The 15,672-nt window shown below is 30.9% G+C and overlaps 1 protein-coding gene across 4 annotated transcripts in view; it reads right to left on the bottom strand.

Annotated features, from left to right (window-relative positions):
- The window catches only part of LOC126823633 (transcription factor egl-13), a 112,286-nt gene that overhangs the window by 25,513 nt on the left and 71,101 nt on the right, over window positions 1–15,672 (bottom strand). For all 4 annotated transcript variants that reach the window (XM_050552582.2, XM_050552583.2, XM_050552586.2 and 1 more), the window contains one exon: window positions 3,391–3,922. In XM_050552582.2, coding sequence (XP_050408539.1) covers window positions 3,391–3,918 — 528 coding nt within the window. In that variant the 5' untranslated portion in view covers window positions 3,919–3,922. The remainder of the gene's footprint in view (window positions 1–3,390; window positions 3,923–15,672) is intronic.

The following is a 15,672-nucleotide window of genomic DNA, read 5'->3' as shown; positions in this document are numbered from 1 at the left end:
CCACAGATGATCGCCCCCGAGCTGGTAGACCAAGGGGTACCACAAGGCGACAACACTGCCATGTTGTGTGACAGCACGTGCAGAATCCCTTCACACAGGCATCTGAGACAGCATGTCAGACAGTGGGAACACACGCAAGACCCATCAGTACCGATACAGTGCGCCAATGTCTCACCAGAGGAAACATCCATTGCCATAGACCGTGAACCGATCCTCACCCCTCACCATCAAGGTGAACATCTACAGTTTGGCTAACAACACCAGAACTGGCGACACAGGCAATGGAGAAGTGTTCTGTTCACAGATGAGAAAAATTAAATGAAATGGAGTTTAATGTCCTACTGTTCTGCTCCAAACTGGGCTAATGAAGACGGGCATATGCCATACAGTGATATGAGGGAAATTTTGCCCGGATAGCGACACTACGGCTTACTCTTATATCGAATTCCAACTGTCAAGGGATCTTTTACGTGTACGCCAATGTATACAGGGGACCTCGGTTTTCTGTCCCATCCGAACGACTAGATCAACTGCAGATGGCAAGACCAGAATATGGCGTTATTCTGACCAATGTGTCCTGGAACGAGACTCATGGGGATGTCCAAGCATAATGGTTTGGGGTGGAATCGCAATGAAACTGATTATCAACTATACACTAAGTTTCATCACTCTCTATCAGATAGAATCAAAGTCAAAGAAATTGCTTAGCTCTGCTTAGCTTTGCTTAGCTTTAGCGGGAAATGTTAATCATTGAACATTCTACCTCAATTAAAAGCAGAGTTGTTATGTTCCAAAGTCTTGACCAATCAAATTGCTTATCGCTCCTTAGCCTAAGCAGAAAATTCTCATCAAACTTAGACAAGGTAATGATATCATAGCTATCACTTAATTATAATCAAAGTTATCGTGCCCAAAAGCATCAACCAACCAAATTGCTTATCTATGCTCAATGTAAGCAGACAATGTTCATCATCGAACTCCATCAAGGCATTCACCTAACGAACACCTACACCAAGTTTGAACATTCTACCTCAATTAGAAGGGGAGATATTGTGTTTCAAAGTCTCGACCAATCAAATTGCTTATCCCTCTGCTTACCCTCAGCAGAAAATGTTCAATATCGAACTAAATTAGAACTAAAGTTATCGTGTCCCAAAGCATCAACCAATCAAATTGCTTATTTCTGCTTACCCTTAGCAGAAAATTCTCATCTTCGAACTCATCAAGGCATTCACCTAGTAAACACCTACACGAAGTTTGGACATTCTAGCTCAATTAGAAGGATGGTTATTGTGTCCCAAAAAAGTGTGACAGACCGACAGACAGACCAATTTTAATAGTCCCCTACTTTCCTTGAAAATCGGATGGGGGGGGCAAAAATGGGTTGCCAGGCAATGACTAGAAGCTCAGTTGTTTGAGATGTTTAGAAAGGATGTCACTATTGTAATCTTTTTGCAGTCTCGAAAAGAATTTACCCAGAATGCAAGCAAGTTTGAATAAAAACCATCTTAAATGCCTTAACCTTCAAGGTTATATTATGACAAGAGCAATAACTACAAAAATAATTGAAGGATGACTCAAATAGAGTTCATCCTTATAACTATTCAAAAAGTTCCCAATGAAAATTTTTAAGAATGATAAAAAGTTTTGAAGCAATTGACACAAATCTAAGCACTCTTTTTTCATTACAAGGTTTAGATGACAAGGGCAATGACCTATACAGTTCAGCCTTAGTTAAACAGTCCCAGAAAAATCTGGGTTCATGTCAATGAGTACTGGTAGTTGAATAAGCCCAACAAGTTTTTAAAAAATATCTAAACAAGTTCAACTGGGTCTGGAATACTCTGGAACAAACCTGTGGTTTCCAGCGAGTTTCATCAAGTTGCAGTCACGAATGGCTGATTCCAGTCACAAATGAACTGTCCACAAGATGAGAAGAGAATGAGAACAGCAATTACATGTAGATCCAGTATGGTACTAGCACGACAGGTAATAATCTGAATTGTAGAGCCAAGATAGAGATTACCTGGTCCTAGGTAAAATATGCAATATCCATTAAATAAGTACAATGGGGAATACAAATGACATATGCAATTTTCGGGTTAAAAACCTGGCATAAAATTATTTGTTAAAATTAATGAATAACTCAACTCTGTGATATAAGGATCAGAAAACAGATGGAATTCTTAATTTTGTATTCATTATGTAGCAATAAGAGGGCTTGGGAACATTTTTGGTTTGTAAAACAATACTCTAACATTCTGAAACCGGACGTCATCATAATTCAATTTACAATCCTTAATAGCTCTTACAAGACATCAGCAAAAAATTAAAGCAATTTTTTCCTCCGCAAAAACTTGACGTCATCATAATCAGTTTATTCTTTGTTCGTGAACAGATGTCTTTCATTTACCTCTGCATCAATATCAATTTATGAAAATTAAGGGCAGACACTTTGAAGTATAAAAGTCAAGTAAAGTAGGACTAACTACTAACACAAAAACACTAGTACCGTAACTCTTAAATCATATACATATGGTATAAAGATTGAATACAGAATTAGCCAAACCAATGAACACTTTCAATTAATTGTAACTTGTTACCCACAGCTACAACTTTTCAAGACATTTATTTAATCTCATCAATGCAAGGAAAGAAATGTTATTTGTACCCAGATTCATATCTGAACTATTTAATTGTTTCAGAGAGCAGGGGCATCGCCTCTATCTCATCTAGTTCACACCTGCACCTAAATGCGTAGAGAATCACAAATACCATATGCATGCAATCAAAATGTGAGAGCTAACAGCTGATAATATTGAAAACAAATTAAATTTTAATGTATAATTTGACTGCAGAGGGATCTTTCTATTGCACCATCATCTAAAGTTCAATTTAAATTTAATAAAACTACTGCAAGTGCAGTTCAATCAAGTATTAAGTGAGTTGTCATCAATAAAATTCAAACAAGTTGATGTTATAAAATATATACTAGCACTTTCCACTTGTGTATTATATAGAAGATTTGTTCATGTCGAGGTTGAATTACAATACCTACGATCAGGACCCCCAGTTCTAGAAAAAGTTAAGCCACTAAAATTACATGAGTAATGTTCTAAATTTGCAAGCTAATTTGGTTATTAGTATTTAGGGTGAGTATTTGCCAGTGGTATGAAGAGGTTTGGTGATGCCCAGGTACCCCAAGACTTATGAGATAAGTTAAAAATTATCTTGGGCAGCTTGTATAACAAAGTTAACAGCAATAATTTCAAACTTAAAAATACTTTTAGTTTCACTCTTTGATTGGATGCCTCCATTAAATGGATGCCTGGGTCAGTCGCCTGCTCCACCCCTTTCAACAGGCCACTGGTAATAAAATTTGAATTATACCTTTTGTTTGTGGAGATTTTCTTTAATATTTTGCAGTTGGGAGATCATTTCACTAAGTCGTTGTTCCTTGTCTTTAATACCAGCTCCTTCTTGTAGTAGATGTTGTACTTGATCTATCACAGTATTGTCTGATTTACCCGACGGAAGTTCATTTGATTCTTCCATTTCTAGAGATCTAGGATGAAGTTTACGTAACACACTTTCCATAGATTTCTTATGCAGTCCAAATGAGGACTTTGTTAGAATATAGTTATTGTTTAAAGATTTGGAGTTTGATTTGAGTTCGTTGTCCGAATCGGAACTGGTATCTTCCCTGACACTTTGTAAGAGACGCTGTTTCTTGTTGGCTGGTTTTTCCGAGCCGCTGTCCGAATCGTAGAGGTCTTGTCGAGTTAAATGGGAAGGGTAAGACTGGTTCACGTCAACACTTGTTTCACTATCTACAGTTTCACAATCATAGTTTAACCCGTCACCTTCAACATTATCTTTTGACAATTTTGTAGGGGTATTTTTTCTCTTAGAAGACATAGTCCTGAAAGTATAAAAAAATAAAAACTTGAATGCCTATTTCTGAGGATATTAAGAAGACTTGATTTAGAAAAGAAATGAAAGAGTTACATTTATTGTGAAGAATTCTGAAAAAAAAAATCCATTTGTTTATGACTTTTCATTCAGTAAAAAAAATATATGATTGATTTAATACATAATATTTTCTTTTTTTTCTGGAAATGCTTACATGAGGTTTGCCGAATAAAAACCAATGGTTATTTGATATGGCTGTATATCGTCTCTTCATCTGAGCGATAGAGTTCCATATCACCAACATCCAACTGACTAAAGGAACGATCAAAGATTCATAAAGCGGAGGTTTGTTGTTCCAGTATAAACACATTGAAATAATTTCATCCATTTAATACTTAACTCAAATGATACAAGCTAAGATTTTGCCTTAGACAAGAAAGAAAAACGTCGATATTGACCCAAGTTGTTGATTGTTGTTAAAGATTCTTGGAGGAATGCAATTAACTCGGCATTGTTGCTGGCGAGTGTTTGTAAAAATCAAGCAAAGATATCTTTTTGTTTTGAATGCAATCAAAGAATATAAATTGAACCAGTGAACTTCTGACAATTTCTGCATTTAGTTAGAAAAGCTATAGAACGTTGGCAAGGAGTGGACAATGTGATGAAGAGTAACTTTAATTACCACCAGCCTACAATGGCCCCAAATCAACAACTCTTAGCTATTGAATAGCAATATCGATAGCGCCGACAACAAAAGCTCATTTTGGCAATATCCTTAGCAAAATATTCAAACATTATTAGAAGCCATTCCATGCAAAATCATGAATTTGTGACAATTGTGCCAAAGAAAGGATGAAATCAAAATCACAAAGAAAATGGAAATCTCATGTATGTGAGAACCATTAAGGGGTAATATGCATTAGTGGCAAGTCCAAATTGGTTTGGTTAGAACCTCTTCCAAAAAGAATCCAATTCAATTTTTTCTTAACATTCCTGCATTCAATCAAACTTTTGGACATGTTTCAATAAGCGATTTTGTTTATCCGCTTTTACTGTTGTTGATCGTGCAAAAAGAGACAATATGTGCATTTATTATAGCAGTAAAAGATCAACTTCTATAACCTATAGTTTCTTAAATAGTTCAAACTGACAAAAAACACAAACTTCTTATTGATCAATCCTGGAAGAAAACCAATAACAATTTAGATATTGAAACAATAAGTGAACAAATTCTGATTAAATCTGAATAATATTGTCTGTGATTTGTTATGAATGGATGACTGAATGAATTCCATCAATTTCATCATTGAGTGTTTTCAGATTAATGACATAGACAATGATGTTGAGGAGAAATAACTGACTATGATAGTTATATGTTACCAGATTACAATGGAGCAAACTGAGAAGAAATTAATCAAAAATTAAATTAGCCTACATTCACTTTCATTTTTTCTTCTAAAATTCAAATGCTTGATCTATTTTAATCTTATATTTAACCAGATAAATCAAATATTAAAGATGCATGTATGATGTAGATAAATAGCTGGCGGTTCTTTCAATAATAGTATAAAAATGGATAATAAAAAATAAATATATTGAAAATTTCAGTCAAATTACTTTATTCTAAGCAAATTTTTAAGTGTTTGAAATTTTGACAAGAAATAGTCGGGTGTCAAGTATCATTACCATGATAATAAACAAAGTCTTGATTGTCGGTCCTTTCATTGAGCGACGTCCATTTTAACCTTAACCGATTATATGGCTCTAATCATCTAATCCATTCGATAGCTAAGCCACCTACAGGTCTGGAGAGTTGATTATGGGCTTGTCATGTGAATAGATTTATATAACATTTGAAGCCAGAAAAACGACCGGCAATAGGCAAATTTTGCTCTTGCGTAATGCATCTTTAAGCAGTGATTTTTAGTTCACACAGTAACAAGCATGCAATGTAAATCAGTTTTTACGTTGAAAACAAAAGAAGTTTAGGAAACTTTAAATGCGTTGAATACTTCCCTGTCTTGCTTCATAAAGGCAAACACAAAAGATGTGCTTTCTTTGATTTGGAGGAGATCATATGAAGTAGGTATTGTTTATATCTAACAGGATGAATAAATATCATGGCAATACCCAAAAAGAACGGTCTTTTTGATGTGGTAAAACAGCAAGTTATGTATTTGGCAATTCTAGCATGACATCAAAGCTGCACATATATACATACTATCAATTACAACTATTCACAACTGTTGGGGTACAGAAGTAATAACATAACCATACATATTTAGATTCTGAAATTATTACCATTATTCTTCGTCTCTTTGCACTGCACATTTTTTCCACCCACATTATAGAGTCATGATTGCTTTCTTTTTAATTCTGATAATGAGAATTGTGTTTAATGAACTGTTCAAAGTCGTTTTTTAGCAAAGGTGTTTTATCTATGTATGTTTTTTTTTTACAACAAAGCAATTATAGACAACACAATTTTATCACTAAAGGATTTTAACAGGAACAGATTTAAAGGTTGTATTTTGGTGCATCTTTATTCTAAATAGCTCTATGTTGTAACAAATAATATTAACGTACATTACACTGAAATTTAAAAATCTTGAGTCATTTCCGTTAAAGGTGCAATAAGTTAGATCATTCACAAATACTTAAAAAGTCAAAACTATGTACTATTTTAATGTAAAGACTGATTACATAAAAAGGAACTTCATGAAGAATGTGCTGGCTTGTATGAAAAGATAGTGGAATTAATAATTTGCCATAACTTAATTCAGAATTGATCGAACTGAAAAACTTTTAGATCAAAATGTTTGGGTTTTTTTTTATCAGAATTTTCATTCAAGTACTTTTCATTGTGTATGGACCTTCTTTATTCTGACATGTTAGGGCTTACAGATTTTATAACATAATATATTCTACATAATATCCTAAAAAAATAATATTAAACCAACAGACCAAAAATATTAAAATTGCTATGCTGGGAAGATTATATAACTTATACAAAATACAAAGACAGTTTCTATATTATTAATAATGTCATTTTTTTCCCTACTTTTGGAATAAAGCCTTTTTTACTGATTATACATTTCAAGCTAATTTTCACAAATAAAAAAGGATGCAATGTGACATGCACCTTGTCTTTTAAATAACAATTTGCCAAAAAAATATGATAAATTATGAACAGTTGTTACAAGCGCGAGCGAGTGTGAAAAAAAAAAAGAAGTTTACTTCCCTAACAAACTTCAGTCAGCTTTTCAAAAAGATATTCTTCAAAGGATGAAACATTTGTTACTTTAATCAGTACTCCATTTGATTTTCAATTTTTGTTATCTTGTAAATAATTTGTAATTTTAACATGCAAAGAAAAAAGGATGAGAAGTGATGAGAAGCCTCTTTGCAAGATAACTAAAGATTAATTACTTAAATGTAAATTAAAGTTTGCTAGTCTCCAAAATAAAGAGATAAAACAATAAAATCAAAACTGGATGAATCATGGCTACTTGAAAGATGTAATAAGTTATTTTTGTACAAACAAGACTAAATAATCACAGCAGTTTGTAGCAAGAAGATGGTTTGATCACGTTAGAAGATATGTTACAGCATCAATCGCCTTGCCTCATTCTATCATTACACTTCAAACATAAGATACGTTTTCTGATATACATCTACTGATATCTTATATAGATAGAAAATATATAGTTGTTGACTAGCTAACCATACTAATCATATCAATACCATATATTTAAACTAGAATTACTCACTTCAATATAATAACCAATTTAAAGCAAATAACTCATATTAACTAACAGGAACTAACTGAATTATAACTTGAGAAAGTATTGTTTTCACAACAAATAATTATTACTAATAGTGTTTAAGATAAAGGATATTAAATCATAGAGAACAATATTTTCTCACGGATGTATTGTACACTGACTATTTTGAGCTCTGATTATTAATGATTATAATAACAAAGAACTGACAAAAACGAATTATAGATTCAATGACACATCAAAATCAATCATTAATAATGAAATTTTAAAAAAAATATAGATACAAGTAAATTTTCGTGAGGTGACTAATTAAAAAAATTGAGAGCAATAGACTTATGCGTATTTTTAACATGTGCATCAAGGCTGGTATTTACAACAGCTATATGACACGCGAGTTAACAGTTTGGTAAGAAGCTCTCTTGAACTTTGACATGACGAAAGAAATCTGTTCAACATATGACATGCACAATTTCTAGTATTGATGAAACCAATGTATTGAGATGACTAAGAAATAAACAAAACTATAAGAAACAGTGGGAAAGTGCAGTTTTTTCTTTATAATTTGGTTTAATTTTATCAAATAACTAACATTTCTCATAAAGATACAGCACTTTGAAGATTTAATGAAATTATAATCTAAAATTCAACGATAATAAAATGCAACCTCACAATGAATAAAATATTCCTCTTCTTAAGTGGACAAAAAAGCCCAAAACTGAAATGATGTTTCCTCTGTATGACAGAATCTCACAAAATATAAAGACAATATTCCACCTACCAAAACATAGTTCAGCTTCCGACAACAGTTAAAAGCCAGGACAAAAGTCAAAACTAGAATGAAAGAATACCTATTGACTCAAGGTTTTTATGTATGGAAGGTCTAAGGGCATATCTATAATAGAAAGTATTTAATTAATTATTAGTGATATTAATACATTGAATAATAATAAGTCTTAAACACCTGAACAACATGGTGTTGATAGTGTGAAACAGTGATTAGGGGACAGCTTCAATGATAAATGATGTATATTTATGATGGATGTGTATATAAAGTATACTTCTATATACAGGTATATCAACACTGATTTCTTATCTTAACTTATACCTTAATTCATTTTCTTTATGTTCATGTCACACATGATTAATCTGATAATCTATGTCGCACATCAATGATTCAGATTAGAATTGATGGGTTAGGCATTGTACGGTACCGAATACTTCCTCATCAGTGCTCATTAATTAAATATATCCATGTAATTAACTTATTATCTATAACATTACATATTTCACACAAGAATCACTAACATATGTGTTAATAGTTCCTAGTATTATCTAATTATCCTCCTAAAAAACCTTTTTCCACAAATCATGATTAATATAAAACAAAGTTGTAATCAGTGAGTCATTTTCACAATCTACGTCAGATTAATAATGATAGGTGTAGATACATCATTATGATAAATAACTTACCGGTAAAAAAACCACACCACTCATTACTTCTATTATATACACTAATATTTGACCACATTACACAAAAAAAAATAAAAGCTATTATTCCATTATATCTCCATCATATTTCTAAATAAGATTTATTTTTTTTGCAACAAGAATTGTCTAATAAACCATACATCCATTGGGTACTCCTTGTCGAATATCTTAAATTAGTAGTAATGAATACTAGATGAACATGATCTTACATCAAAAACATTTTATAACCATGAATTGGAAAATATCTTTAAGAAATATTGAAACTTGCAGCTGGTGTTTAAATTGAAAGTAGTACATGTATGGTTTAATACTGATTAACCAATCAACCATCTGCAGTTCTAATATTATGCATGTTGATCACATACTTATAAAAGTATGTTTAAACATCTTTATAAAATATCTAAATCCTTGATTAACTTAACAATCAGACTTATTTAAGGAATGATAGCTTGTGTTAATAATTTTAATTACACAATAATACATATATATTAATAAGAATAAAGCCAACCGATCTATACATTCTCTGAAATGAGGTTTAACGTCCTACTTTTCTGCATCAACTGGGTTAATGAAGACAGGTTATTTTCAGAATAAATTGACTCCAGCTCAATAAATTTCAAAACAATCTCACGATAAGAACATATAAGAATATGTATTTAATGGGTCAAGAAGTGACATTTTTCCCGAAGTTGCAGCTTCAGTTACAAACGAAATGAATGTAACCTGGACACTTTATATAGCAACAGAATTTGGAAGTTTATTAATTAAAATTCCACTGAAGAGATGCTAAACTTTAACTTTTGTTTTACCTTCTTCTTTCTTCAAAGCTAACTTTTTATATTCTTGATAATGTTCAAAGCTGAACCAATGGCAAGTATTGAATTTTTAAAAAATATTGAAATATAAGTAAAATCAAATCAAAGGGATGACTAAGAACTTTTCAATGATTTTATGAGAAAATGTATCACAATTTGTCTAAATAGAGAAAGTGGAAACGAAAAACTTTATTATAAATGCGTCTGCCAGAAATTAGAAGCTGACATGAAAACTGATATTTTCACCATTGATTATAGTTTGGAAACGAAATAACAAAGTGAATTTTGCACATGTGCGAGGAAATGTTTTGTAATCTACAAGTTTTCAAAATAAGAATGAATATAAATAACGAACACCTGATAAAACAAAATGACACTTTCTACCTCCATTACACAACTTATTCTCATTTTCTTATTTTTCTTCTATTTTCTCAAATGTAAACCCACATATATCCAATTACTTTATAATACTTCTAATAAAACTAATTATATGTAAAGTACTGCTTCTATATTCCACGACCTGGACATATTATTACATCGACAACACCCCAATTTAAACTCCAACAAATTCTACTTTGATGAGTAATAATATTTCACTATTATTAACTTTAAAACAATATAAATATTATTATATTGAAAGATAAATATTTAATTACATATAAGTTATTTTTCTTATCCGGAGAGTTTCAGATTTCTTACATGTATATGAAAACCTGTCATTTTATATATCAAGCAACGTTCATCTTATTTTATCAACTTTTAACACACATCTGAAGAGTTTATTTTCTACATACAATATATCAAAACTCAGTAAAAATATAAACTAACAAATCCTGATCCATTAGATTTCTGTGTTCAATAGTTTTAAACATCATTAATGTTTGGAAGACCTAATATACAGCTGAAGGCACAGCAAAAACCAGATTGTTCACTTTATCTCAAATTTAAAAAAGTCTGTACTATTTTAATGTAAAGATTCTTGTTAAAATGTAATTAAGCATATCCAAGCATATAAAAAAACATGCATGCAAAGAATGGGTTAGATGGTAAGAAAAAGATAGTATACAGTAATTATAATTACTGTATTTGTCTAAGACACATAATATGGCATTGTGATTGGTTTAATTTCTATATTTAAATCATTAATCTGACAGGGTAGGGACTTTAAATTCAAGATTTTATCCATTCTATTATGATTTAATGTTGTCTAACATCATACAGGAGAAAACTAATATATAAAATGACAGACTGTTGACTATGATATATACCTATGATTATATGTTGAACATGTTTTAAGTGAATTAGTCTAGTAGTTTATAATGACAGGACAAATAGACAAACACATAAATGTCTTTTTAACACCATATATCTTTACCACTAGTCTATTTAAAAAATACTTATAGATATACCAATAAAATATACCCAAATACCTGAGAAAAAAATTAGAATGTAATTAGCAATTGTTTGTTGAAGTCAAATATAATGGTAATATTCTATACATTAGGGATACAAAAAACATGTAGCTATCAGGTTTTCTTGAATGTGTTTTTTTTGACAAAATATACCCAAATATCAGACAGAAAATTAGAATTTAATTAGCAATATTTGCTAATGGTAATATTTTATACATCTTAATAAAAGGGATACCAAAAAGTTGTCAAAATTCTTAAATATGAAACAGATAGCTATCATTTTTTCGGAATGTGTTTTATTATTTTTTTCAAAAAATCTGACACTGAGTTTGAAAGAGATGTTATGACATCATGTGAATTTTAAAGGGAAATACTGAGTGAGACATGAAATATATTAAGAGGACAAGAAATATTTCCCATGCTTGTAACAGACATCGGCTAACAGTAAGTAGCAAGATATGTTCTCAATTTAAAGAATTACATAAAACACTTGGAGAGTTGAGAGAATTAAGGTAACTGCATGTTTGTGAGAAGTAATAAAGCTTTAATAATAGAGCTTTTAAATATTTCGCCATGTGTTGTTCATTTTCCTAATTGATATTATTCCACGCAAACATGACACCATTCTCTCAACAAACCATCAAATTGGCAAGCAAATAAAATGCCAAAATTTTGTCAGTCTAAATGATTTTTATGGGCGTCTATGGTGAAGTGTTTATGATGTTCTACTAAGACAATGTTAGATATAGAGATATTGTTGAAATCTTTATCAATGGTGTCAAAGGCATCAAACTTTCTATACATGCAATTTCATGTCCAGTCTTTGGCAGACGATTCACAATTTATCTTCTGTTCATTGGGAGAACATTAAGCATGGACAAGTATTTGTAAAAGTTAAGTGTTATTATGGGCGATATAGTTTATGATGATAATGCATTATCCAGATTACTTCTTATTGACTTGATAATTAGTCAATGTTGATATTGAAATATCACTAGTTGTACCTCAGTACAACTACTTAACAGACCACAACACAGGGAGAGATGCTATTCTACATCTTTAATATCCACCAATATCTATTGTACATATTGTGATATATTAGACATCCTAGATAATACAACTTTAGCCACAATAACAAAATATAATTAACTGTTTAATCATAAATATTCTACCAGTCATGCTATTTCTTTGTTATTCTATTAATACAAGGAACATATCTTCTCTGTGTTGTATCCTATGCTTTCAAGAAACTAAACTCTTCTCATAAAGCATTGACCAAGAATACAATGCACACTCACATACTCTATGCTTTCAAGAACAAAACTCTTCCTATAAATACAAAATTTTATACAAGTTTTGGACACAAAGTTACAGACTCAAAGAAGCTGATCAGATAATTTTTTGAAGAAAGGAATAGTCATTGGAGGTGTTAGAAAAAATAAACTGAAGTTTTGTTCAATTCAGTTATAAGCTCCACAAGAATTTATAAGAGGAATAACTGTTGATAAGCAATGAAAAGCCTAAAGACTCAAAAGAGTGCGTAGTGTATGACACAAGAGCTCATTTTGGCATGTTTTATCAAATTCTGTTTAAGAGTTCTCTTTCCTATCTTACCCATGAAAAGTTATGGATGGACAGTAAGAGGCAACTACAGTATACTTTTACCTCAGAGGTCTACAAATTAACATAATCAAATCCTAATCAAGTTCTAAAAACATCAGAATATATTGAAATGTTAAGAATTGAAGAAATCATTTAAAACATGAGAAGACATAAATAAATATCAAAATATAAAACCGACTGATCAGGACAAAGTTTCAAAGATATTAAAGCAATGAAACGAAACATAAATAAAGAGAAATTTTGACTTCAAGAGTGTAACCCTCTTTAAACATCTTCTCTTAGATGGGAAAGAAGAATTTACAATAGCCCCTATGAACTGACTATCTAAATTGAGTGATTTGACATGAAAAAAAATGAATCATTTTTCCACACCGGTGAAGAAATTACATGAAATGTTGGTAAAAACACTGATATAATCAGTTCCATTAATCAAAGAATCTACACAAGAATGGCATTCCCCACGCTTTGCTGCATTTATTTATTGCTCAAACAGAGATGCATCGTACAATTTATTGATAGCAAATTCTTATACACAATTTTACTATTGGAATTTGGCAGTTATGATGAGTACGATAAAGTGGAACCTTCATTGATTTTTATTCACCATCCAAATTATGTGGATATTGTTCCTCTATATTAAATAATAGAGACAAAGGCAAAGAGATTAAGTATATCGGTAAAGAATTGATGTCCATCATATTGCAGGCAGACAGTTATTACGGTTGAACAAGGGCTTCATCAATACTACAAAAGTTTGAAATTTATTAAGTTAACTTGACTACATATACAAGTTGTTGTAGAGAAATACTTTCTACAAGATTCACATCATGATTGTCTTCATTAACATTTCCTTCAAATTATTGCTCTTTTTCTTGTTATTTTCTAATTTCCTTCAAATCATGGGCTAAAAGAGGGGGATTGATTGTTCTGTTGTTCACTCAACAAGAAAATGAAGAAATGTTCAACAAAGAAAAGATGACAATTTTGATTTATAGATCGCGTCTATCTCATCCTCCAAATATTCAAATCAATATCTTACATCAATAATTCTCTGCGTTAAGTAGGAATATCCAAATGTGCCAATCATATTCGCCAGAGTACAAAAGGGGTCTGTGTCGGTCCCGTCAAGTCGAAGGAAGAAATGAACACACTTTATTGGTAAATTGGATGAGAAGAGATCAACAAGATGACCGCTAGCATCAACAATATGATAGATTTTCTATTATTATACTCATCTAGTTACCATCATCATCATCTTAGTCTTACTTTATTATCTATTTTTAAATTATATCTTAAAAATACTCCTTTTATATCATAGTATTACCCATTGGAGATTATTTTATTTATATTCACTTGATTTGATATTAAATTTGTTGTTTATTTCTTGCAATGTCTAGTAGTATGTCTTGTCCGCAGGTTCAACTTGTCAGTTTTCTTTTGTGTGTAGTATGGTCCTCTTGCACTTACCATTAAAAATATTCTATTAATATTACAGTATTAACCGATTTGAGATTATTTTATTTATATATACCAATTGTTCAAATAAAATGATAATTAAATATTGTGTAAAATTATATCTTAAAAGTTTTCCATTAATATTATAGTATTACCTATTTAAGATTTTTTTATTTACATAGACCAACTGTTGAAATAAAACAATAATTAAATATTGTGTACAATAAATAAAATCCAATCTATCATAAATAAAGATACAATTTGAAGTTTTGTTCAGTGAGATATTCAATATCTCTCCATTTTCTTATCAGCTTCAACCAGAAGAATAAATAAATAGTAATCTGTGAAACAAAACAAATGATAAATGTAAAATTTCACAGTGAAATGTATGTAAAAATATAATAAACAAACAATGTAAATACACCATTAATATATGATAGTAAAAAGTTTTATCAATGAAAGACACTGATGTAAACCAGATTATGACAAATTTACTTTAAGAATGACATGACATTGTTTATTACATGTTTTTTTTTGTTTATCAGTGTTAGAACTGCATTTTAACAATTTTAAGAGACAGTGCTCGAATACCCTCACGTAGTCCTTGTCTTTTTATTTCCCTGCAATGCCTGTTTGGTTAAAGAGATTTGATTAAACATGGAAGAATAAATATTTAGAATAAAGAGATATAAATATCATATGTAAGATAAATATCATAAATGATTCACACATCTCCCCTTTCCTCTATAACATCAACAACAATATAACATGTACAAAATACTGATGACAAAAAATTGTCTATGAATTGAACTTTTCCTATAGAATCTGACCTTACACTACTATCATGTCTCTTTAATGGCTTGAAGAATGATACTTATACATATAACACAGCCAAATTATTTCAGCTGCAACTGATAAAAAGTTGAATTATTGCAGCCATAGACTTCTGTTGACCTGTGTGGTTAAATTTATGGAGGAATTTTGGGGATTTTTCCTTGTAAATGGCCATGTGGGTTGATAGGGAGTATGGTTATCAGGAAGATTCCAGTAGCTGACACCAAACAACTTTACTCTGATAATGAATACATACGTTGAACTTAGATTAAAGTGACGACACATAATAGGACACAACCACAGACAACAATAAATTTATCTACTTGTTAAATTCATTAAATATTATAATGA

The sequence above is a fragment of the Patella vulgata genome, chromosome 6 (genome assembly GCF_932274485.2).
Source record: "Patella vulgata chromosome 6, xgPatVulg1.2, whole genome shotgun sequence".
In the NCBI taxonomy this organism is placed as follows: domain Eukaryota; kingdom Metazoa; phylum Mollusca; class Gastropoda; family Patellidae; genus Patella; species Patella vulgata.
Note: the sequence above shows the minus strand (reverse complement) of the source record. Positions and strands in the feature narration are given on the sequence as shown.